The 27,399-nt window shown below is 37.8% G+C and overlaps 2 protein-coding genes across 5 annotated transcripts in view; one reads left to right on the top strand and one right to left on the bottom strand.

Moving 5' to 3' along the window:
* GRM5 (glutamate metabotropic receptor 5) overlaps positions 1 to 27,399 on the bottom strand; it is a 543,363-nt gene that overhangs the window by 76,013 nt on the left and 439,951 nt on the right. For all 4 annotated transcript variants that reach the window (XM_082410113.1, XM_082410114.1, XM_082410115.1 and 1 more), the window contains 3 exons: positions 23,481 to 23,727; positions 15,771 to 15,939; positions 10,913 to 11,039 (listed from right to left, as the gene is read on the bottom strand). In XM_082410113.1, the coding sequence (XP_082266239.1) occupies positions 10,913 to 11,039; positions 15,771 to 15,939; positions 23,481 to 23,727 (543 nt within the window). The remainder of the gene's footprint in view (positions 1 to 10,912; positions 11,040 to 15,770; positions 15,940 to 23,480; positions 23,728 to 27,399) is intronic.
* LOC309636771 (uncharacterized protein) overlaps positions 1 to 27,399 on the top strand; it is a 355,047-nt gene that overhangs the window by 237,991 nt on the left and 89,657 nt on the right. The gene's annotated exons all lie outside the window — the stretch shown is intronic.

Genomic DNA, 27,399 nt, shown 5'->3' with positions numbered 1-27,399 from the left:
CAATGGAATTTCCTGACCCATTGACCAAAGGATATGAGAAAACGCAAAAGATGATTCCAAAATTGTTGGCCTGAGCTACTGAAAGAATGGATTTGCCATCAGGTGAAATATAGAATGCTAAGGATAGAGCAGCCTTGGGGATCAGGAAGGTAAAGACCTGGATTTCAGTTTTGGAAATGTAGAATTTGATATATCTATCACACATTTAAATAAATATGTCAAGTAGGCAGTTGAATATTCAAGTCTGGAGATTGGATGAGAAGCCTGGGCTACATATTTATTTATTATTTATTTATTATTTTTATTTTTGGCTGTGTTGGGTCTTCGTTTCTGTGTGAGGGCTTTCTCCAGTTGCGGCGAGTGGGGCCCACTCTTCATCGCGGTGCGCGGGCCTCTCACTATTGCGGCCTCTCTTGTTGTGGAGCAGAGGCTCCAGATGCTCAGGCTCAGTAGTTGTGGCTCACGGGCCCAGTTGCTCCGCGGCATGTGGGATCTTCCCAGACCAGAGCTCGAACCCGTGTCCCCTGCATTGGCAGGCAGACTCTCAACCACTGCGCCACCAGGGAAGCCCCTGGGCTACATATTTAAATTCAGAAATCTTCAGTGTATAACTGAGAACAAGAGACTGGGTAGGATCACCAGTGAAGCAAATGTAGATAGAAAAGAGGGTGAAGACTGAGCCCTGGGACACTCCAAAACTTTATTCTTACTTTTATTTCAAACACAGAGTTAGATATAAATGTAAAAACACTGAAGGCAATAGATGCTAGATTCCCTCTGAGAAGGTTAATTTTTTTTCTTGTCATTGAGGAAAACAGGAAAAGTGGATAATGATGCCATTATTATCCACTGAAACCAGAAAAACTTTTGATCAGGGAGAGTGATTAAAAAAAAGATGGCAGGAAAAGAAAAAGAATTCAATTTCAAGCATAAGAGGAATAAAACATCAGTCTTAGTAATAGACTTCAATTTAGAATGGAAGACAAAAACAGGTGACAGTATTAAAATATGTTAATTTTAGTGTTCACATAATATGTTTTTAATGTACTTTGGCAAACTGGAAACAACCAACATTAACAGAAAATAACAAATGTGGTTAGTTTATGCGTCCAGTTGTTAATGTACAAGCAGTGATTATTGTACTTCTTGTCATGCATGCATTGATAACAAAATAGGAGCAAAATATATTAATCTAAAGAAAATCAGTAAAGAGTGGGCACTGTAGTTGTATTTATCAGCACTCTAGAACCCAAAAGAAATAAATGGGAAACAACAAGAAATCAAAAAAAAAAAGAAAAAAAAAGAAACATGCCAGATGCCTTTTAGTATTGTTGTGGCTCATGACTATCTTTCTGGAGTTTCCAAATCACGTTAACCTTGTGTAACCCATTCATTTGGAATCAGAAAGCTAAGAAGGTAATGTAAGTGACATTAAAAGAGATGTTTATAATAGTAAGCTAGTTCAACAAATGCAAATTCATTGCCTATTCTGTGCCATTTACTGGGCTAGACAATCATTGACTTAGAGGATCTTACTTTCAAATGGGGAAGACTTTCAATAGAGGTTGGAACTTTCTCCAAATTTTCTCATTTATCTTTAAATCAATCAATCTATCTCTATATTCATTTCTCATCACTATATTTTTTAAACTTAATTAACAGTAGAGTGATAATCGTTAATATAACTGAACTGTTAACAGGTACCAAACTATTTGTATGCTATTTAACCTCTCCAATAATTCTGTGAACTAGTTACTACTGTTACCTCCATTTTTATGTAAGAGGAAGTTGAAGCTCAGAGAAGAAAATTTATTTTTGCTTATAGTCACACAGTGAGTCATTGGTGGAGTGTGGATTTCAACATGGATGTGTCTAATTCCAACCCTTTTGAGATTTAAACCACTATGTTATTGGAAGATAATAAAGATGAATTGTTCCAGACATGTCTCACATTCAGCCAAAAATTTCAGCTGTATTTTTTAATACTACATTTGTCATAAATTTCACCTTCCTTAGATAGTATTGGTGAGTCTATGTAACGAATGTAAGGAAAATCTAGAAAGTGCTTAGGGACCTTTGGGGGGGGATTCTATCGTTAAGCAAAGTAGTCACTTCCTTTTACAGCTGGTCACCATTATGATGCTTGGCCTTTAGAAAAGGATGGTTTCCATAAATAGGCTTTGATAGGAAAAGTGAATGTGAAATAGTGATTCACTTGACTCAAAACAGCTTGGTTATGTTGGGAAAAATATTTTTGAATACACATTCCTTAGATATATTTGTTAGGGTTTTTCTTTCTCCTTGAAAATTCTTCTCCCTTTTACCTGGTTAACTTCGCATTTTCACATGCATTATTTCCATTTCCTCCCAGAAGGTACCACTGAACTTCCAAGACCTGGTTAATTTTCTCTCCTCAGTGTAATTAGTTTTTACTCTCAGGCTAGCACTTTATTTTCTTGCACCTTCATTCCTTCCCTTTCTTGGTCTGTTCATTCATTCATTCTTTCCCTTATTCCTCCTCTCTCTCATTATTTATTGGACAAACATTAAATCAGTTTCTACTATATGCCTGGCATACTTAATGTATTGAAATTGCTCTTTATTTGTGTGTGTGTCTGCCAGGCTCTGGAATACTCGAGTGTAGGAATTGTGGCTCCATGATCACTATGTGTCCGGTGCCCAGTGCTTTGTTTGAACCAAGTTGGAGCTATTTGCTAATGAGTACTTCTATCTTGCATGCCACCAATGCACAATTCAGTTATCGTATGTATCATATGTTATACTTTTAATGCAATTATGTAAGTCAGCCTTCTTCTACTGTGGACATTTGATGGCATGGAAATGGAAGGTCAGACACCTTCCATTTGTATCTTTATCAATAGAACCTAGCCCAGTGTTGAAAACAGTGTAGAAACTTGATTAAAAAACAACTTCTGGGGCTTCCCTGGTGGCGCGGTGATTGGGAGTCTGCCTGCCAGTGCAGGGCAAACGGGTTCGAGCCCTGGTCTGGGAGGATCCCGCATGCCGCGGAGCGGCTAGGCCCATGAGCCACAATTGCTGAGCCTGCGCGTCTGGAGCCTGTGCTCCGCAACAAGAGAGGCCGCGATGGTGAGAGGCCCGCGCACCGTGATGGGGAGTGGCCCCCACTTGCCGCAACTGGAGGAAGCCCTCGCACAGAAACGAAGACCCAACACAGCCTAAATAAATAAATTAATTAATAAAAAAAAAAAAAAAAAACAACTTCTGCTGAATGAATAAGTGATAGGATAACCAGCTTGTACAGCATGTGTTCCTATTCAGATTATTATGTAACCTAGATAAGCCAAGAAATTAGAGGTCGCCATTATGAAAACCTGTTCCTTTAAAAATATTAACAGGAACTATTTATTAAAATTGTAATAATAAAAAACACATATTTCTCATCTAAATTCGTAACAGATTTCCCCTAAAGAATCAGAAACACATAATAAATGGAAAGGGTTTTTTTACCCTTTCCTCATCCAAATTGAATTGTAGTAATCAAATGGGCAGCACATTTTACACACATTTGAAATGAAAAATATCATAGCAACCTGGAGATAATTAACATGTGACCAGCTTGAAAGCTGAATTTTTTCTCTTTCTGTAATTTCCTGGAAATATGGGGCTCCAAGACGTGATTGTGAAGAAAGGCATGTGGTGTAGCAGAAAATGGTGGAATCACAGTGCCTGGGTTTGATTTTCCACTAGTTTTGTGACCTTGAGCAACTTATAGAATCTTCCTGGGTCTTAATTAATTCAGCTGTAAAATAATAAAGTCTACCTCATAGGATTCAAAAGGACAATGCATAAGATAGTTAAAAATACTAGTGATGACACAGCACAGGGAGATCAGCTCGGTGCTTTGTGACCACCTAGTGGGGTGGGATAGGGAGGGTGGGAGGGAGGGAGACGCAAGAGGGAAGAGATATGGGGACATATGTATATGTATAGCTGATTCACTTTGTTGTACAGCAGAAACTAACACACCATTGTAAAGCAATTATACTCCAATAAGGATGTTAAAAAAATATTGGTGATGAAAAGCGCTTCTCCCCACGTTTTTATTTACTTATTTATTAAAAGGTAAAAAAAAGTCCCAAGAAAAGCGGGACAAACTGAGGAACACAAATAAAGGAAGTATTTATAGGAAGAGAGTAACTCAAATGCTGGAGTTGTAAAACTTGTCAGTGGTTCTGCCTCCTTGGAGCTCATCCTCCACTCCCTCCCAGCTTCCCACCAACTCCCTTTTGTTTGACTCTGTTCTCTTTTTGCCCCTGAAGTGAAGATACAAAGGTTCCAACCTCCCAAGCAATTAGGTAACTTAGGGAACGAAAGGAACTTCCTAGAGAATGTTCCTATTGACATTCAAAGGTTGATAGGCACTGCCCTCCTTCCATTTTACAGCTTTGCACTTAAAATAAATAAGATACATTTCTTTGCGCGTGAGAAGCAGGAAATCATTCTAACTTTCTGTCATAAAGCTTCCCACTGAGTTACTTTTTGAAAGCCGTGTTGTGTTTTCTTTTTCCTTTTACTTGGGTTTGTTGGAAGGTTGCCAGAGTTGGCAAACCCACCTGAAAGGGTTTCCATGGCTTTAGCTTTGGACTGGGCAGCTAAAGATCTGCTACTTATAACCCATCCCAAATTCTTTGAGAGAAAACAAAGATTCTTTCTAGGACAGTTTTTGCACGTATCTGGTGGGGAACGGTGTGCAGTGAAAAAGTTGTCTTGGCAGAATCTTGTAGGGAATTATCTGAGTGCCTAGCCAAATTGTTGCCTTCCACTATTTTTTCCTCCTTCCTCTTTCAAACCAGACCACATTGCAGTTGTTCTTCTCTCAGCGAAACAATGCCCTCCTCCTGTTGATTTAAATTTCTGATCTCTTCATTGCCCTTTATTCCCACTACATCATCACAGTCCAAACCACCAACAGATTCACATTGTGACTTGCAAAATTTCCTTCCTGTGGTTTTCTCTCTTCCTTCTTTTAAAGTCCCCAATTTAGTCTTTATTTAAAAATTTTATCTTCTAGTATTCAGTATTTAAATAGCTCAGATCATATGAAGTATTTTAAATTATAAAAATTTTAAATATGCAGGGAAGTGCAGAACAAACGTAAAAATCCAGATTTAACAAATGTTGATATTTTGTCATATTTGTTTCAAATTGCATATACACACAGCTTGCAGATATAATTGAAACCTCTCTTGTAAATCCTACCTGACTCCCTCCCATCTCTCTCCAGATGAAACCATCATTCTGAAATCAGTATCCTTTCTACTCATGTTTTTAAACAATATTTACACTTTGCATTTTGACTGTGTGCATAATATTTATAAAGCAGTCCATCATGATTGCATTTCCTTTCTTATTCAATTGTTGGATATTCCTGGAGATAATAGTTGCCCTGTTTAAAACTGTTCTCTAGAATGTAAACATTATAAGGGCAGAGAATTTTATGTATTGGTCAGAGAAATATTTTCAGCACTTAGAACATTGCTGGGAACAGAGGAAGTGCTAGTTATATGTTTGTTGAGTGAATGACTAGATAGATAGCTGAATGAATAAATAATGGCTTTTAATTTCCCTTAGAATAAACTTTAAAATAGTTACCATGGCTTACGAAGCCCTGCAAGAGTTGGCCTTTGCTTGGCTTGCCTGTCTCAGTCCCTCCCCCCATGCCCCCGTGCTCCCAGTTCCTCCTCAGTTTCTGTATTCTGTGTCCAAGGCACTCCTCTCTTTCATTTGAATCTGGCCGACTTCCATCTTTACTTTAATTCTTGCATGTATACAGTTCCTTGAAGAGGCAACTTTAAACCTCATCTGAGTAGCTTCCACTGATACAGGCTCCTACACCATTCCGGTCTTCTCTGTTAACGCTCAGCACCTTATTATTACTTGTCAATATTTAGGATGATAATCACTTTGAGGGCAGGGGTCCTGTTTATCCTATTCACTGCTAACATGGATACCTGAAGATTGTTAGAGAAAGAATAACTACTTGCTGTACTTAATGAAAATAATTTGAATTAGGAATATTGTTAGGTACCACCCTCATCCTCCATTTAAAAATCTTCTTTCTTTCTTTTCTTCCTGGTTTTCATGCCTGGTTTTCTTTCTTTCTCTTCTTAATTCCTGGTTCCTGGTTCCTGCCAATTTATGATGACTATTAAAAGTATGGCTAGCTTAAGATTTATTTTCATGGATATATTGATAAAAATACATGCTCTTAATATAATTCAATATTATATGCACATACGTGTGTGTGTACGTGTGTGCGCAAAAAAGTAACCCGCAATCTCACCACTCATAAGCATTTTTCCTTAAGGTAATGTTCACTTCAGACATCTTTCTATGAACATATAAAAGTAAATGGCTAAATAGAATATAGACGTTAATGTCAGTTGATTGCCACTCCTAGTTGTTTCTCTAAACAATTATTCAATTCTAAGATTTCTAACTGTGCTAACAATCTTATAGAGCTGTGTTGGGATTAAATGAATTAACATTTGTGAGATGCTTCAAAGAGTTCCTGGCACACAGGAAACATGTATGTGTCAGTTGCCGTTATCACAATGGGGGCACTGACCCAAAGTGACCTGAGCTGTCACGTTATAGGCTGAAGTGGGGTAACTGTAAGCCGGGTGGGTAGAAGAAAGACTTACAGTATCCTCTGAAGCCAGCCCCAAGCATCTCTGTGGCAGGCTTTGGAATAGCTGAAGCCATCAGAGCAGTCTTCTGGCTTAGCTAGCAGTGCCAAGTGCCAAGTTACTTTGAATCAGAGTCAATGAGATGGGCTGCAAACAGCTATAGGCTCTTTGGAAAAGTGCTGGAGATCTTAATGGAAGGTTAAATCTCACATAATATCAATGTGGAGACCTTTTCAGGTTTGATATTTATTCTCCCTTCTCCCCTCCCACTTTCTTTCCCCTCCCACATATACACACACACTCACATGTATGCATGTAGCCAGAGGAAAATCATTTCATTCTTCTGTTTGAAAAACTTCACTGGCCTCACACTTGTCTATAGGATAAAGTCCAAACTCCTTAGTTAAAGGCTGTCTTCAGAGGATGGCCCTAATACTTACTTCCATCTTCATTTGTAACACTCCCCATCATTTACTGCAGATTGACACTCATTTACTGAGTGCCTGCTCTGTGTCAGGCATTGTGTTAGATGCTAGGAATGCAAAGGTGATTGAGATATGGTTATGTCCTTGAGAAACTAATGATTCAGTAGGGGATGCAGATAAGGATATAGACCATTAAAATCCAGTTTGAAAATGATGTAAAGAGGGAAGCAGAATTTGCTTAAGAAATACAAAATAGAGGACTTACTAGTCTAAGTACCACAAAGAAGGCATCATAGAGAAGGTGACATCTGGGCTGAGTAAGAAAGGTGAGCAGGAGTAAACAAAGTGGAGTAAGTGCGCTCCAGGCAAGGAAGGTGACCCCTGTACGGACGTGGAGGAGTCGAATAGCATTGTGTGTAGATGAGAATTATAAGCAGCCCTTGATACTAGAATGTAAAATGAGAATTATAAAGTGGTGATGATTGAAATTAGAAAGATCATAGGAGGGTGAGGGAGGGAGGGAATTTTGTATGCCGTGTTGAAAAACTTGGACATATCCCATAGAGATATGAAAACACTGGTCAGTGTTGAGCAATGAAATGAAAGGGACAAATCTGTATTTTGGATACATTATCTAGTAGCAAGATGAAAAACAAACTTGGAGGCATGTGGCATAAATTTGGGAGTAGGGAAATAAACTGGGAAATTACTGCAATAGTCAAACGTGAGATGATAACTTAGTCAAGGGAAGAGTTGTACCAATAAATGGAGAGGAAGGAGGGAGAAGAATATTTAGCAACGCAAATAGGCAGACTTGCTAAGTGACTGGATACGGGTTGCCAAGAAGAGAGAAGAGTTCAGATGACTCACTTCTTTTTGTTTGGAGAAATTAGGAGGATGCTGGTGCCGTTCATAGCCTCAGTGCTGCACACTTTTCCCAATAGGATCTTCTTCACTTTTTTTAAAATGAGCTTAAAGATTATGCCTCAAGACTAAACCTTCTCTAATTTCTCCAGGGTTAGGTGTGCCCTTCTCCATTTTTCCATAATACTGTGCTCATTTCTCACCTACAGCACTTGGTCTACCGCATGGTTACTTATTTATATGCTTTTCTCCCACTAGATTATAAGTTTCTTGGAAACTTAGACTAAGTTTTACATTTCCAGTTTCTATTACATTTCTGGCACAAACTAAGGCCTTAATTTGTTAAATTAATTAATTCATACTTGAAAATCTCAAAGGCATCTCAAGCTGATCTTGTCTAAAACCAAACTATTGATCCTTATCAAAGAATGCAAATTTTCCTCAAGGCAGAAAATTTGGTATCCTTACTTAATATCTGTTGCAACCAATTCATCTGTATGTCCTGTTGGTTCTACTCCAAAGTATATCTGAAATCTTCCAATGCACACTGTTTAGCCCAAGACACCAAGAGCTCTTGGTGCCTGCAGTGGCAACCTGCAGTAACCATCCTGCCTATCTCCCTGGTTCCACTTTCCATCCCTATCCAAATTATTCTCCCTCACAGCAACCAGAGTAATGTTTTAAAATTATACGTCCAATCATGTTTTCCTCTTCTCCTACAGTCCCTGCAAAGGTTTCTCATTGTACTTGGTATTAAAAACTCAAATCCTGAACCTGTTCTACAAGGCTGTACAGTATATGATCTAGCCCCTGCTACCTTTCTGATCTCTTCTGACATCGTTTTTCCATTGGCTTACCCATAAACAGACTTTCACATATGCTTTTGCCTCAGCAAGAAATGCCCTTCTCATCATGTTTTGATAGCTATTTCTGTATTTATCATTTAGATCTCAGCTAATCTTCACTTCTTCAGAGATCTTTTATGACCACAAATTTAAATTATGTCTCCCCTAATATTTTCTTTTTTTTTTTTTTTTACTCTTGTTCTTTTACTTCATACTACTTAACACAATTTGTCCATGCCTGTCTGTATGTGTCTGAGAGTGTGTGTGTGTGTGTGTGTGTGTGTGAGAGAGAGAGAGAGAGAGAGAGAGAGAGAAAGAAATGTCTCTCTCCCAACAAGATGGTAAGTGATATAAGAACCATGTCTATTTTTAACCCCAATTTCTCCAGCACCTATTATTATAGTGCAAATAGTAATAACAAAATACTTTTCTGTTGAATGAATGAAAAAGCAGACCATGTTCATTGTGATAGTTTTACGAAACATAGGACAAAAAATTACATCTGCATATTCACGTTCAAGGTGCTTAGCCATGTGGATAGTTGAATCTGTGAAATAGTTTTTCAGTTTAATGATAATCCATATTGAAATTAGAAATTAGGAAAAGTAAACAAGTAGTATAAAGGAAAAGATCACCAAAACTGCTCTTCATTTCCCTCACAAGAGAACCAATCATATTTTTTTCTTTCTTACATTTTTACTGTATGTGTGTGTGCGTGCGTGTGTGCGTGTGTGTGCTTTAGTTTATCTGTAAACTAAATTTATTAAAGACTCTGTGTTCAGCACTGACTTGGCTCTGGGGATAGCAGGATGTATGAGTATCAGAAAGCTTATCATCTAATGGTGAAAATAGGACACAAGGTACTTGGGTGTTTTATTAAATCAGAATTTTAAAATTTTTTGTTTTAAGAAAAGGAATGTCTTCTGCATAAATACCAGTCACTGAAAACAAGTCTTAATGTGAGCTGGCCTCAAAAGGCCCAGAATCACAGGATTTTTAGAACCAGGTTTTTGGAATAAGCTAATACAACTACCATGGATAATCTCTTGTGCTATGAGGGGTCGAGTCTAACACTGATGACGTTATAATTCTCTAGCCTCTAGGAGTTTGTGCTTAATCCACCTTAACTGTAAAACCACTAGGTGACCTGACATACCACGTGGTGGGCCCTCTGCCTGGAACGTCTTTTTCTCTTAATTCCCTGGAAAACTTAGTTTCACAGGTCCCCTCCTCATACTCCATGTCCGCAAACCTGTGTCCTTTATCGTAATCACATTTTCACTGTTTACCTCCCTCATTAACTTCTTGACGATAGAGGGCATAGCTTCATTTTTACGTCTTTATATCAGTGGTAGGCAAATAGGCATCTAATATGCATTTGCTCAATGTTTATTGAAGGAATTGGAAGGAAAGATGGAAGGTATCCTGTTTTCATAATGTAAAGATTAGAAATAGCTATGAAATATCATATTGAGAACACAATGGCAATAATTCCTTCACATTTTTGGAGGAAAAAACTCCTAAACCAAAACATCACAGAAACAAACAAAAAAGTAACCCCCCTCCCCAAACTCCCCCCAAACCAAGCAGAGATGAGCCTTACCCTGTGTTGACATTATTTGAAAACTCATTAGTTGGAAGTTTGTGGTTTAGATTAAGGAAAAGCAATAAGAGAAACAAAGAGTTGTAGACCAAATTCTACCTAATTCTGTGCTACCTTTTTGTTCTTGGCTATGTCATGGCATATTTTAGTCTCTTCCGGCTAATACTTCTCTCTCTACACCTCAAATCACAGTTAACTGGGGCCCTGCTTAGGAACTTCTGGGAATATCCTGGACTGAAAATGCCCAGTAGAAAAACCTAAGGATTCTGATCTAGTCTGGGGGTGAGGGCAGGAATATAGGCCGATTTCTCCGCGCGATCTAAAGATTTTCATGATTAGCCCAGGTGTTGGGAAGGCGTCTGTTCCTAAGGGAATTCTTTGTTGCATAAACAGTTCCACCAAGATGAGAAATGCTTGGAGATGTGACCCCCCTCCTCCCATGTCTGTGTCCTTCTTGAGTTGATTTTGGGGGATGTACCTGTGCTGACATTGTGATACATGTACCTGTAAGGTCATCAGTGGGCCAGGACCCCAGCTGGCATGGCTTGCAGGTGTACTCATCAAAGACATACTCGTTCTCTTTACAAGCTGTGCAGGTCCAACAGCAGCTGACTTCTCCCTTCCGGATCACCTAAGGCAAATATTAAAAATTTTGATTATTTTTTCACAGAGATAAAAACCCAGCAATCCTTTATTCAGATGTACTGCTTTACAAAGCAGAAGGGGGCTTTCACATAAGTTATTTCAAATGTTTTCGGAGAGGCAGTGTAAGTATTGACATTGTCATTTTATAATTAAAGACACAGGCTGAGTTTAAGCAACCAGTCCAACATCATAAAATCTGTTGGTGACAGGGTCAAGAATGAAATTAAGTGCAAATCTGTGGTAATTAGCTTTAGACACCTGTATTAAGCGTCCGTGTTTGTGCTCACATGTAAATATATATACATTTCTGTATGTGTGTATGTAACTGAATTTTTCTCAGAGTTTGTGCCTTTCTTTGCTTCAAATTAAGAACTTTTGCTCTCTGGATTTACCTTGGCTTCCCTCCACTAGTTGAATAATTGTTAGCCAAAAAACCCACATTGTATACCTGCTAAAGTTCAAAAATCTATCCATATTGATAAAAAATAATTAGGAATTTATTTTGAATTAAGAAGCAGAAGATGAAGTTTTTTCTGGAGATCACCTCTTGGACTGTTTCTGCTAAAAATCTGGTTCAATAATTCAGCCCATTCCTTCCTATACTAGTAGTTTTGATTTGCTTGGGATGAAGATGGTTAAGGTCACTGAGACTATTATATACCTCTTCATGTGTTTAATTTTTTTAAGGCAATGGAAAATAATTGAAATAATTTAACAGTTGAAAGAGTCCTAGATATTATCCTTTAGACATGGATGTCTTTTATTTTTTTTCCACCACTGGTGCATGAGTAGCCTCTGTGGAATAGAGATAGCATTCATTAAACATTCCTATAAATAATTAAAACTCTGATTAATAACCAGACGCAGGAGTAGTTACACTTCTTATCCTTGTCTTAGATGCTGACTCTATTAATGACCTTTGATAATAATGTCTAGATATCTATAGCCAAATACAGTTGTAGGCTGGCACCCCTTTCTTCTGTTGTGTACTGTCCCTTGTGCTGACTCTTGACATCGCAACAATACAAGTAGGAAATGATGACAGAAGGGCCTGAAACATCCTTTCCCTAAAATAACTAGATCAATTAGGTAAAATTGCTAATTAGACCTGCTTAATCTATTGAAAGCATTCTTCATAATAATGTTGACTGTTTGCTGGTGATTTAGTGCATGCCATGTCGTGTCATCTCATTGAAACATTGGAACAGCTCTGTATAAGGTGGTTGGTTTTATTTTATTCATTTTTTTAGGGATGAAAACTAAGGCACGTAGTGAGTTCACACAACACGTGGGTAAATGAGGGATCAAATAATGCCTGTTGGACTTCATGGCCATGCTTATAAATATTGAGCCTTATTGGTCTGTATAAAGATAGAGTTCGTGATATTTTGAAAGATGTGGAGGAAAGAATACTGGCTTGAGAATCAAGAGGCACCAAGGTTCTAGTCTTACTTATAGCCACTAAATAATGTGCAGCCTTGAGCAGTCTCGCAGCTGATCCTGTTTCATACAACCGAGACTAATGCTTTTAAAATAATACCTGCCTTTATAGAGTTTCCTGAGGATTAGATAGAATATCACAATGATTTGGAAACTGTAGAACACTTTAAAAATATTAACTGTTTTATTAGTAATATACATATAAGTATCCATATAGAGACATGAATTTCATTTTCAGGGTGACTTCAACCACACTTGATAAAACTATCACTGGACAGTTACTAGATTTTGTAATGCAAGGAGGCACATTTCAAATGCTGAAGGATTCTTTCTTAGTAGCCTGGCAAACAAAAGTAGTTGCGTTTTTCCTCTTAGAAATGTGCTTTCTGTGATTCAATTTGCATTGCTTTGTAAATTTCAGTTTTTTTACCAGAATAAGTTCATGCCCTTTTCCAAGATTAATTCCAATATTACAATCTTTTTTTGAATAAATAGTGACAACTTACTGTCTTCTTCTGATCATTCAGAACTGATTTGTTTTACTTTTTTTATTTGTTATTTATGTTCTGTTTCACACTCATTTTTATCAGACTTTTTAAAAAATAAATTTATTTATTTATTTATTTATTTTTGGCTGTGTTGGGTCTTCGTTTCTGTGTGAGGGCTTCCTCTAGTTGCGGCGAGCGGGGGCCACTGCTTATCGCGGTGTGCGGGCCTCTCACTGTCGCAGCCTCTCTTGTTGCGGAGCGCAGGCTCAGTAGTTGTGGCTCACAGGCCCAGTTGCTCCACAGCATGTGGGGTCTTCCCAGACCAGGGCTCGAACCCATGTCCCCTGCATTGGCAGGCAGATTCTCAACCACTGCGCCACCAGGGAAGCCCCTCATGCTCATTTTGAATACAGGAGGTGGTGACAATTCTCTTTCAGATTAATTTCCATTTTTTTCCACTGGTGGCACAGTGGTTAAGAATCCGCCTGCCAATGCAGGGGACACGGGTTCGAGCCCTGGTCCGGGAAGATCCCACATGCCGTGGAGCAGGTAAGCCCGTGCGCCACAACTACTGAGCCTGTACTCTAGAGCCCACGAGCCACAACTACTGAAGCCCACACGCCTAGAACCCGTGCTCTGCAACAAGAGAAGCCACCGCAATATGAAGCCTGCGCACCGCAACAAAGAGTAGCCCATGTTCGCTGCAGCCAGAGAAAGCCTGTGCGCAGCAACGAAGACCCAACGCAGCCAAAAATAAATAAATTAAAAAAAAAAATTTTTTTTAAAGTGTAAAAAAGCACCCTGGAAGTAGTGATGCTTTCTTTATGAATAACAGTATGTTATATATTTGAACCTTTGCTAGACTAAGTGTCCGTTCGTGGGCACTGAGTTAACAAATCTGAACAATTCTGTGATGTGTTGATATCATTAGTGAAGTTGTTCAGTGACCTAATTAAACCATATCAAGAAAATGTAGTCAATTGTATATTTAATGGAGTGAAAATGAGATCTGGTTAGGAGAACAGAATTTGGGATTAAAAAAAGACTCTATAACCATTTTAACAAATTAACTAGTATTGAAAATATGATAATAGGGAGTCAGATTCTTCCACTGGGTAAGTTATTCCCAGGAGAAGGGGGTAGCAAAGTATATATAAAGAAATCTCTTGAAACAGATATTCAATATTTTGAAGTTACAGGCTCAAACTATATTGCTGTGAAGGGTCAAAACAGAGACAACTTCCATGTAGTAATTTACACAGACGAATCTTTCTCTGGGAAGAACTGGAAATTATGAACAATTGATATTCTAAGTGAGTCTAAAAAGAATTTCACATGAAGTGTTTAACTGCAAGATGACTGGCCAAGATGTAGACCGTCACTGAATATTAAGAGTCGGCAACATTTTCTGCAGAGGACCAGATAGTAAATATTTTAGGCTTTGTGGTTGATAGCCAGGGCTGATTGAGGCTACCTCTGTAATGTTTCTTTCAAATACCTCCCCTACCCCCTTTCCATTCTCACTGTTTCTTCCATAATTCAGGGACCTTGTCACCACTATCACAGTGTCCTTCTAACTTGTCTCTTCTTTCTTTATTTATGTTTTGTAACTCTACCCATGCATCTTCACCTATTATATGTCAGCATCTTGGTCAAAATTATTCTCAGACTCCTGGTTAATAAAAAATTAAGTTCAGCCTGTTTAGTATGGCATCCAAAACTCTCCGCAAATGTGGCTTCAATCTATCATTGCAACTTTCTCTTTTACAATAACCATTTAGAGCAAAGCCCCCTAGATTATTCACTGTTATTCCAGAACAATCTGACTACTTCTGTACCTTTCCTGTTATTATTCCCTCTACATAAACGATCATTTCCCTACATGTCTCTGAAGTCATATCCATTTTTCCTGGTTCAGTGTCTGACATTTTATTTGGAAGAAATCTGTCCCTTTTTTAAAAAAATTTTTATTGCACCTTTACTGCACCATGTACACAACACTGTACTATTTGACATATATTAACTCATTTCTTAAAATATATATTTATTTATTTGGTTGTGCTGGGTCTTAGTTGCGGCAGGCAGGCTCCTTAGTTGTGACTCCTGGGCTCCTTAGTTGTGGCATGCAGGTTCCTTAGATGTGGCATGCAAACTCTTAGTTGTGGCATGCATGTGGGATCTAGTTCCCTGACTAGGGGTCAAACTCGGGGCCCCTGCATTGAGAGTGTGGAGTCTTATTAACCACTGCACCACCAGGGAAGTCCCTGTCCCTTTCTTTTGTATGAACTTATTTAGCTCCCTTTTTTTCTTTCTGAATGAAGTCATCACATTTCACATGACATTACTTATCTGTGCCCATGATATTTTTTCTCATCCATGCTATAAATCTTCTAAGAGTAAATGTGTCTGACTTATTTTTGTGCCATTAATGTAAACTATTACATTAGTGGGAGTTTGGTAAATATTTAAGTTAATTAGAAATTGATGTGGTTTCCAGCTGTGAACTATTTATTCCCAGGAAGCATGTCTTTAAAGGCTTACATGAGTAGAAAGGGTGTGAGCTTGACTCATCAATTGGTGCAGCCAGTCCAACTACTAAGGCTATTGTGGGTTTTACTAGATATCATAAGGAATTAATGAGAAAAGATTTAAAAAAAAATTTCTTCTAAAAATTAGAAGCTTACAGTGGAAAAGGCAAAACAAATATCTAAACTTGTTAAAAACAGTCAATGCTAGTGAATACTTTTGAATTTACAACAAAAATTAAAGAAACACAGACTCCACTTTACCTTTATCTGGCCTTTCTCACATGGTTCACTGCACACGGATCTGATAATGTGGCTTTTCTTGGACCATACTTCATCATCATCCATTTTTAATTCTCCGTTGTCCCAGCTTCCAACATTGATATAATCAAAATAATCTTTTCCCATTTCCTTGAAATTCATTATTTCATACCTTAGGAACAAGAATATAATAATTATTCAGCTAAAAATGTAAATATTCAGCTATGAAGAAGCAATAGATTTCTGTCCTCCAAAATGTACCTATTGTCATATTGGTGACACTGGAATTTTCCATGACAGTACACTTTAGAATAACAAAAAGCCTGTCTGTTTCACTTTCTCTTCAGAGACCTTTTTTTTTTTTTTTGAACTTTCAAGCTTATACCTGAAATAGAAAATAATCCCATGTGAGAAGGTGACTTGACCTCAGCATGATGAGAGACAGTTTTGGAATAACTTCAAGAAGTTTAAACAAGTACTACTTTTAGGCTTCTTAAAAAGATAGCAAGGTTTTCATCTCCACTCAAATAAAATGGTAAATTTTCCTTTGCTAATAACCAAGGGAGAATTTTGGTAAATCTTTAATCTTGTCTTCAGCTTTAGGGAATGAGGAGGTAATTTGGATACGACCTGATTTTGCCTTTCTCATTTTACCCTTTATCAGTGGCTAAACTCATTGTATAAAGATACTTTCAGGAATGATGTTTAAAATAATTCTGAAAATCGATAGCTTCTAAAGCACCTCATGCAATGTAAAAATGCTGGAAGATACTAGAACCTCGTGAATTCTCAGCGTTTATATGGGGATAGAGATGTAAAGAGGGAAAGTTAATGTGATTATTTATAGGATTTTACACACACACACACACACACACACACACACACACACACACACACTTCCAGAGAAGCATTTCTGAAATAATTTTCCAATCTGAGGTCACTGGATGAGCAATACCACCACTGTCAGTTCCTGTAGACACATCTCTAGGTATGTCTTAGGTATACAGTGTCTTCACATAGTACCCTGTGCTTTTATTTTCCAGGACTTGTAGGATTGGTAGACGGGCTCTTCTAAATGCTTCTTCCTTCAACCTCCATGCTTAGCATGTTGAGCTATTTGAAAATTGATATGTATGGAAAACTTTCTAGCTTTTGGGTTCAAGTGACCAGATTACCAATGCTCAGTACAGAAATGCTAAGAACAAAGCTGACATCAATCTGTTTGGACCTACATTGAAAATGATACTATTCTGTTTTCACTCCCAATCACATTTTTTACTGTAGTGTTTTTTTCAGAATGTTAACTTATTCTTAAGTTTGGTTAGCTGTTCAGTGTTATCCTACAGTGTTTTATTTGCAGTCAGTAGCAATTTTGAGTAACTGTCTAAATTCCACTTCTAAAAGTACCAATCTGTAGGATACAGAGCTGAGTCTTAACACATTTCCACTCTGTCACAGTTATGCAGTGGCTACTAAGCATGCAGTGAGTTGAGATATTAGAACACAGAGCACTGAGGTAAAAAGAACTCATACATTATGGCATTGGCTACTTCAAATTGGCTACATGGGCCTCTAAGGCTTCAAAAGGTGACTGACTGCCTGTGAGCAAATGACCTTTGAACGTTCTAGGCTGGGAGAAAGGAAGAAATTGTTAGCGTCAGGAAGATTTTTTTTCTTTGCTGCTACTGATTTGAAGAGATATGAAGAGAGTTTCATTGCTCACCCCCAAATGAGCCATCAACCCATTTCTACCAGTTGTTAACTTTGACGAGGTCTAGTCCAAACTGTCAATTGTACAGATAATGGACCTGAAGCTTGGTGAGGTAATGAGTGATACCAGATTGGAGAGAATGCAAGTCTATACTCACTCTTAATACTTCAAGTCTGCTGTTGGTTCTTTTCCGTTAGACTACTCCAAATAAACTCAATAGAGCTAAAAGATCAACTTCCATTGCTTAACTGTTGTAGAAATCTGTTTTATATTGGAGAAATGGTAAAAAGTCAAGGGATCCAATTTTTGAAAAATAAACATGATAACTCTATAGAATGGAAAATGTCATATTTGACAGGGAAGTGATTTTGAGAAAAGTTAAACCTTAATTTTGGTTCAAACCAATCAACCTACTTTAAATTTATTACAGATACTGAATCCTCCCTTTGGAATTAGCCCTTAGATTTATGGTAATTATTTCTTACTTACCAGACAACCACAGAGATATTATCACTAGTGGGTTATAGCTGTGAAAATACAACATGATTGTAAAAATCTTTGGTAGCAGTACATGAAAAAAAGAAATAGCTCAGAATAATTCTCTGTAAAAGAAGACCCCTCCTCCCTTCTCTTGTCAATTAATATGAATTCTTTTAGTTTTCAGAGATAGGATATAGATTTTATTCTCCATCAAAAGTGAGAGTGAGTGTTTGAAAAATACTCTTACTTAAATTTTAGATAAGAATTAAAGTACATAATGGCTTTCTGCCATTGTAACCCATTGTTTAATTCTCTCTCATTCTCACTCTTGCTCTCTCGCCCTCTCTCACTGGGCCCCTTGGTTTCTCCATCTCTGCTCCTGAACCTTTTCTCTCATCACTGAGTGTGGGTTTGTGTAATGTCTTCTTTAATACCTCTTTCTTCTTTCCCCTTTCTCTCTGCCTCCCCACGTCTGTCTCTTCCTTAACTGGCCACAGTTTAGAGTTGAAATATACTGAAAATTTGTTCGAATGAATTTCCTAAAGTGTTCAAAAAAAAACAAACAAAAAACCAGATAAAATGTATTGCAACCAAAGAGAAAAAAGTTCAGTTAAAAGCACAAAATAATGATTAGTGATGTTGAGCATTCTTTCATGTGTTTGTTGGCTATCTATATATCTTCTTTGGAGAAATGTCTATTTAGGTGACCACCTAGAGGGGTGGGATAGGAGGGTGGGAGGGAGACTCAAGAGGGAGGAGATATGGGGATATATGTATATGTATAGCTGATTCACTTTGTTATAAAGCAGAAACTAACACACCATTGTAAAGCAATTATACTCCAGTAAAGATGTTTAAAAAAAAAAAAAAAGCACAGAATAGAAACTAGAGGAAGGCAGGGTTCAGTTGAAGAGAAATAAAGAACTTTCTAAGTGGTTATAACTCTGAAAATTAGAGCAGGCTTCCTCATAAGATGTGAGGTTCTCTTTACCCAAGGGGCTGAAGCAAGGTTGTTGTCAGGGGAACTGAAACATCATTTGGAGGAAGGGACTATGGAGAGTACTAGATTTATATGACCCTTAAGGTCCTCTCAGTCTACAGTTCTGAGGCTAAGGTGCTTTTTTAAGTCCTTCTGTGGACAGAGTCACATATTAAGAATCTGTGTGCAAACCAGGTCAGCATCTGCGAATTTCTAGTGTTCCAGCCTTATTTTCTACTTGTCATATCTGTTTTTGTCCATCTTTTCCTCTTTTCCTGCCTTATTTTGTATTAACCAATTTTTTTTTAAAGTATTCTTCTCTTGGCTTTTTAGTTATTTCTCTTGTATTAAAATTTTAACTGCCCAAGGGATTTAATAGGCATTCTTAACTTATTCTACTTAATGTTGTGTCACTTAATGTAAAATATAAGAAACTTGCCCCTGTATAATTTTATACCCCATTCCTTTATGCCACATTGTCAAATGTTTTACATCCTCGTACTTATAAACCCCACAATATAATGTTAACATTTTTGCCTTAAATAGTCAGTTGTACTTAGGCTGATGTTGACTCTCCATGTTTCCTCTGCCGATTTATGGTCAGTCCTAGGCAACAGCTAGGCTTGTTAAACCTTAGTCGTCAGTGGACTCTCTGTATATCTATCGGGGGTCAGAAAACTTTTGCTATAAATGGACAGACAGTAAATATTTTAGGCCTCTGTTGAAACTACTCAACACTGTTAGTGTAGCATGAAATAGCTACAGATAGTCTCTAAATAAATGAGAGAGACTGTGTTCCAGTAAAACCTTATTTACCAAAACAGATAGCAGACCTGATTTGGCCTGTAGACCGTAGCTTGCCAACCTGTGGTCTGTCCCCTTGATGGCAAACAGTAAAGGTCCATATTTCTTATCTATAATTCCTGAAATCCTCAGAGCTCTGAAAACCATAAGTTTTTTCATAACTCACTTGGCAGCAAAACATGACCCATTCTCAACTTATCTAGTGACAGAACTTGACCCACACTGTCATGAGACTATTTATACTCTATTTATCACACTTCCTATGAATATTCATATGTTTTACTGTAGAAATATTAATGAGTTGTTTAAGAAGTGTGCTCCACGGTATGCAGGAGGCATTATATGACTTTTGTAAAATCAGAAATTCAGAATTGCAGCTCTGTTTACAATAGCCAGGACACGGAAGCCACCTAAGTGTCCATCGACAGATGAATGGATAAAGAAGATGTGGCACATACATACAATGGAATATTACTCAGCCATAAAAAGAAATGAAATTGAGTTATTTGTAGTGAGGTGGATGGACCTAGAGTCTGTCATACAGAGTGAAGAAAGTCAGAAAGAGAAAAACAAATACCGTATGCCAACACTATATGTATGGAATCTAAAAAAAAAAAAAATGGTTCTGAAGAACGTAGGGGCAGGACAGGAATAAAGATGCAGATGTAGAGAATGGACTTGAGGACACGGGGAGTGGGAAGGGTAAGCTGGGACGAAGTGAGAGAGTGGCATGGACATATATACACTACCAAATGTAAAATAGCTAGTGGGAAGCAGCCACATAGCACAGGGCGATCAGCTTGGTGCTTTGTGACTATCTAGAGGGGTGGGATAGGGAGGGTGGGAGGGAGATGCAAGAGGAAGGGGATATCGATATATATGTATGCATATAGCTTATTCACTTTGTTATAAAGCAGAAACTAACACACCATTGTAAAGCAATTATACTCCAATAAAGATGTTAAAAAACAAAAAGCTCATTACAGTAAAAAAAAAAAAAAAAAAAAAAAAAAATTCAGAATTCTGTAACACAATTGACCCAAGGGTTTCATTAAAGATGTGTGTACTGATAGTAGTCTGATTATGTGAGGCTTAAAAACAATGATTAAATTAGACCCTAACTATCCATAGGTATGTGTGCCAGAATGAGTTGTCACCTCTCCCAGCTTCCTCTGTTTAGGATCTTCCCCTTGTGACTCTGGCATTTTAGGGGAACTCCTAATCACCCTAGTCTCCTCTAGTTCATTGCCCAGGTTGGAATGTCTTTGATCCAGCTGAGCTGCAACTTCTACTCCAGAGAAATAACAACATAGTGCCTACAAATACATTTCTAGGAGAATAGTGGTGTTTTGATTCTGATACTGTAATTGGCAGGCTGTTGTACAGGGTCAGGAATTGAAGCCCACAAGATTGAGTTAGAATCTTGACTCTTTCATGTATTAGACTGTCTTTGGGCAAGTTATTTAATCTTTGTAATCCTCAGTTGTGAGCCTTCGGCTAGAAAAGAACATGATAATATTACTTACCTCATAGGATTAAAATATAGAGGATTTAGCTAAGTACTTGGCTCAGAACACACATGGTAAATATTAGTTATAATTATTTTGTAACTATAACTGGATTAATTGGAAAAACAGAAAAGTTGCAAAGCACCTTTTCCTGAGTTTGGCTTATGCCCTCAGAGGCAGATTCTGATCATTTATTAGTGGGTTAATGTAATACCCAACCTTAGTTATACATGAAAAGTCTCTAAACAACTATGAAATTGTTTGCAGAACTTTATGGATATTGTCCTTGAGGGAATATCTATAAATTTCATTTAACTTAAAGAGATTCATGTTCCCCCAATGGTTAAGAACCAATGTCCTAAATGTACCCCATTCCAGCATATTTGGAGGATTGTGAATGAGGTAGTGATGTTCTGATCTATTAAGGTTTCCCACTGGAATAGAGCTGAGCCATCTGAGCCATTTCTTCACTGTCTGGTTTGTGGAACTGGCTTGGGTATATGACATGAAAACTGTTTGAACCGATGGAACTTCAGTCAACAAAGTCTATGAACAAATCCCAAGGTGATGTCAGTGATCTAGGGGTGCACACAGGGGTAATAAATCCATGTGAAGATATCAGAGCCTAGGCTTTGACCTGAGCCTAAAGACTGAGCTCATTCATTGACCTGCCCTAAGAAGCCTTACAACAAATATGAAGTTCCCTATGGCCCTGGGAAAATGCTTGTATTCCTGCCCCCACTCCCATGAATGTACTGAATAGCCAAAAAGTAGAAAACAATATTTGAAAAATCTTATCTTGACAAACAGCTTGCTTGGAGCAATACTCTTCCACTCTCTAAAACAGAGAAAATATCCAGCTTTCCTCTTGGCTGCATGACTTGGAACTGCTGTCACTTAAAAAGTTTGGCTTGTGAGACAGTAACAGCTGCATCAGGGACAAACTCCAGTTCACATCAGGAATATGGAAACAAGCTAGACCAAGGTGGCTGGTACAATGTGTGGGCACATGGCATGTGAGTCATGGAGGGACTCATGGGACCTTCTCTTGGCAGGATCAGCTGCAAAAAGAGTGTAAACACACCCTCTCCAAGCACACCTGTCAAGCAAAAGCTGTTGCTGGAAAAATACCAGGGATTTTACAGCAGGCGACCAAAGGACCCTGATTGTCCTAATGCAGGGCAGATTAAAGACCCAGCCCTGCTACAAGTCAGAATATCATTTCAATGACATTATCCCTCATGGATTAAAAGTCTCATGTGAAGAGTCACTTAAGAATTTAGAGTCTGGACTTTGGTGTTGAACACATCACAGCTATTGCCAAAGATGCAGTGACTTCCTCAGTCAAGATCCTTCCTCTCCAAAGCATCTGTCTCCTTGGCCATCAAATGGGGACCAGGGCAGCGCCTGCCCCAAGGATTTGTTGTGAGGATGAAATGAGTTAAGTCTTTTAGACTAGCTGGAATAGGGTCTATCACATAAGCAGTGTCAGATAAACATTAGCTCTTATTATTCGAAAGGACTGTGATAGGAACCACGTGCCGATAAATAGACACACAAAGAAGGCAAAAAAAAAAAGAGTTTAGAGTCTGAGATAGATGTGAATACTGGTAAGTTCTAGGTACTTAATGACTTCCCTGGAGGCTGACCTATAATTATGAGTAAGTTCTTATTTCTCAGGTTCCTGTCTATAAATAATGAAAGGTAAAATTTCAGAGAGAAAGGCACTTTAGTCCTCAAGAAGGGAGAAAGTGTTCCAGCTGGAGGATACTAAAATAAAATGACTTGTAACTTACTGTAGGTACAGCAAACAATATAATAACAACGCAGCCCTATTCCTGGATTACCAGAAATGGAATTGTTCCTGTTTCAGAATAGTTCTGTGGCCTAAGAAGAGATCAGACTACATGGAATAACATGGCAAACATGTACAGGGAAACCATAGAGCCGGCTTTTAATTATCTATGATAAAGTGAGGCTCCTGCCTCTAAGTTTGGGTCTCTGAAATGTGGTGATGATTCCAAGAGCACGTTTTAGACATGAGCATTAATATTTTTTCCTGGCCACAGGAAATGGGGCTTCCCCTCTCTGTCTTTACTCACTTTGTGATGTCAGAACTAGCCAGACATGGCCAGGAAGCCTAGATAACCACAAAGGAGAGAAACAGGCTCCTGAGGATCAAGAGATAGCTTGATCAGGCTCTATTGTCTAGAGGTGAATTGTAACAGTACCTTCCTGGAGAGTCTCCATTCTCATCAAATAGGATCATGTCTCCAGAAACCCCAGTAAAATTGGTTTTCATCAGGGAGTCCAAAAGTTTCCGTCCATCGATTGGCTTCATGGCATCACAGAGGCCCGCATATCCTGGACAGAGGGACATCTGCATGTTGTGGAGCCCATAGGCCATGGAATAGATCGCATTGATCACAAATCCCATTTTGGAGTCTTGAACATGATGTGTTCTCAGAGTCAGAGAACCTGTTGGAAAACAAATTAGGGATTAACTTTGAGATTTATTTCTACTATAGCTATCTCTATGGATTCTGAATAATTTGAGAGTGCACTGGAACAATTTATCAAGAGTTAAAACCAGAGGAGATAGTAAGAACAGGTGCCAAAATAGTATGCCTAATAATTGTCTTCTATACCCAATTTTTTTCCCCAAGACCTAAAAGACAGAGCTGAATCCTCACCAGTACCAAGATTCACTTCCTCTATTACCACACTCTAGGGATAAAGGCAGGATAGCACTCCATTTCTGTACCACAAGATTTATCTTAAGGACAGATTAATCTCCCAAGTATTCAGCTGTGATAATGTACCTCCTTGGTTTATCCTCCGAAAATCTCCAGTTCCCAAAAAAAAAAAAAAAAAAAACTCCAGTTTCCAAATTATTAAGTCTTAGTTGAGCAAAGTAGATCCCCTCCCATCTTGCCTCAACTTACCTCTTGGGATTTATCACCCATCATTTCCTACCTCAAAGCATATGTGCCCTATAAACTGACCTATTTAGAAATTCTGAAGTATAATATTTAAGCCCTATTAATTCATTCATTAATTAAATAAAATTTATTGGAGTCTGAGTATACATAAAGCTCTGTGTATGATGATCTAGGGAAAATACAAAGATGAACTGGACATGGATTCTGCACTTAAGAGGAAACAGGTTCAGTAATAGAAGTTACGTAACTACATTAAAGGTAGAAAGTGATAAATCTGTAATAGATGTGGAGTTAAAATCTATAGAGGCCCAAAGAGGGAGTGATCCCTTTCAGTGGAGGCCCAAAGAGGAAGCCGTCTCTTCCAATGAAGGGCTCTTGGGAATGTTTCATTAAAGAACGAACATTTGGTATGAGTTACGGATTAAACAGATATGGAATGAGTGCCTGTTAGTTCTGACTGCTCAGAACTTGCTGGAAGTGTGGGACATAATGTAGAATAAGATAGACATGATTATTGCTCTTGTTTACTTAGAGTCTAGAGGACAGAAGAGCATCTAAGCAAGCTAAGTGCTAGGGCAGGACTGAATAGGGAGGGGCACTAGACCAAGAAACTCACTGAAGCTGAGCATTCTGGCTGAGTATCAGCTGGATGAAGAGTGGAGAAAAGCATGTTTGAAGGTTCATAGATGAGGTAGAGCACACTATGTTTGGGAAACTTTAAGAAGGTTGGAATGTTTGGAACATGGGGTAGGAGGCAGGAGAATGGGGAGAACTGAAGTAGTAGAGGAAGGCAGGATTGCTTTGGCCAGATTAAGATCACTATACTTTATCATAAGCACTGGGATCTTTTGTAGTGCTTAAAATAGGAAGGAGCACCATCAGATTTCTGTTTTAGAAAGATCAATCTGGGTACATTAGAGAAAGATTTAAAGGGCTATAGGAGTAGAATTATGAAGACCCATCAAGTGGTAATACAACAATCCCAGTGATAGGTGAAAATGGCTTTGCTGAGGGTAGAGGCCAAGATTATGGACAGGAGTGTTTAGGAGGTGGAATCTACTACCAGGCCTGGTGATTGAGGAATGGAGAGGACTGAAACATACAGGAAGAGCATGGGTATAAGGTAAAGGTAACAGCTGAGCTAAGGACAGAGCATGCCATTTGGGGAGAAGTTTTTTAAAGAGAGATAAATAGGAACTCTCCAAAGATGACATGATTTTTATGACTTTCAAACTGTAGAGGCACAGAGGCTCCTAGGGAAACCGGCATAAGTATAAGATGGGAAATCTTGTTTCCATCTCAGGACTAGACACTGGCCCTAGGCCACTTTCCAACCAAATCTTACAATTTCCTTTTCTACACAGACTCAATTCAAACTTCCACATTTCACCTCATACCACTAGAAACTCCATTCTTCTGGGTGTTAAGTCAAATACTTGGGAGTCACTTTTGACTTTTTTCTTTCCTTCATTCCTTGTTAACTCTTATTTGGTCTGTCTTCAGAATATCCAGAATTAAACTGTTTCACACAAATCTACTTCTACCAGGTTTAAGATATATCATCTTCTGTCTGGATTACAGTGATAGTCTTTTAACCGGACTCTTTCTTTCTGCCTTAAACTATTCTCCACCTACTCCAGCCAATTTTTAATTCAATAGCCATAAAAATTCTCTTAAAATAAGAGTTAGATTATGATACTCCTCTGATCAAACTTTCTAGTGGCTCCGTTGTTACTGAAAGTAAAACCCAAATTCCCTGCCATGTAGTTAAGGGATACACAAAATTAAAAGATGTAAAATGTGACATCAGAAACATAAAATGGTGGAGGGGTAGTGGTGGTAAAAGCATAAGGTTGTTAGAATGCATTCAAACTTATGAGATCATCAACTTAAAATAGTCATCTATAAATATACGTTGTGATATATGAACCTCATGGTAACCACAAACCAAAAACCTATAATAGATACAAACCAAAAAAGAGAAAGGAATCCAAACATAACACTAACAACAGTCATCAAATTATAAGACAAGAGAGAAAAAAAGTAAAAAGGAACAAAAAAGAGCTATAAAACAACTCCAAAGCAAAGAACAAAAAGGCAATAAGTGAATACCTATCAATTACTTTAAATGTAAATGGACTAAATGCTCCAGTCAAAAGACATAGAGTGACTGAATGGATAGAAATACAAGACCTATCTATATACTGCCTATAAGAGACTCACTTGAGATCTAAAGACACACATGGAGTGAAAGTGAGGGGATGGAAAAAAATATTCCATGCAAATGAAAACAAAAAGAAAGCTGGGGTAGCAATACTTATATCAGACAAAATAGACTTTAAAACAAAGTCTGTAACAAGAGACAAAGAAGGACATTACCTAATGATAAAGGGATCAATCCAAGAGGAAGATATAACAATTGTAAATATATATGCACACAAAATAGGAGAACCTAAATATATGAAGCAAATACTAGCAAACATAAAAGGAGAAATTGACAGTAATACAATAAATAGTAGAAGAGGGCTTTAACACTTAAATCAATGGACAGATCATCCAGACAGAAAATCCATAAGGAATTATTGGCCTTAGATGACATATTAGACCAGATGGATTTAATAGATAGATATATATGGCATATTCCACCCAAAAGCAACAGAATATGCATTCTTTTCAAGTGCACATAGAACATTCTCCAGGATAGAACACAGGCTAGGCCATAAAACAAGCCGTAATAAATTTAGTATTTATTAAATAAATAAATAAAATTCTGACTATATCAGTATGAGACTAGAAATTGACTACAAGAAAAAAACTACAAAAAATACAAACACTTGGAGACTAAAGATTATGATACTAAACAACCAATGGGTCACTGAAGAAGTCAAAAAAAAACCTGGAAATAAGTGAAAATGGAAACACAATGATCCAAAATCTAAGAAACACAGCGAAAGCAGTTCTAAGAAGAAAGTTTATAGTGATACAGGCCTACCACAGGAAACAGGAAAAATATCAAATAAACAACCAACCTCACCTAAAGGAACTAGAAAATAAAAACAAGTGAAAATTAGTAGAAGATATTGAAGATCAGAATGAAAATAAATAGAGACTAGAAAAACAATGAGAAAGATCAATGAAACTAAGAGCTGGTTTTTGAAAAAAATAAACAAAATTGGTAAACCTTTAGCCAGACTCATTAAGAAAAAAA

The sequence above is a fragment of the Balaenoptera physalus genome, assembly GCF_965194825.1.
Source record: "Balaenoptera physalus genome assembly, chromosome: 10".
NCBI classification, from domain to species: domain Eukaryota; kingdom Metazoa; phylum Chordata; class Mammalia; order Artiodactyla; family Balaenopteridae; genus Balaenoptera; species Balaenoptera physalus.
Note: the sequence above shows the minus strand (reverse complement) of the source record. Positions and strands in the feature narration are given on the sequence as shown.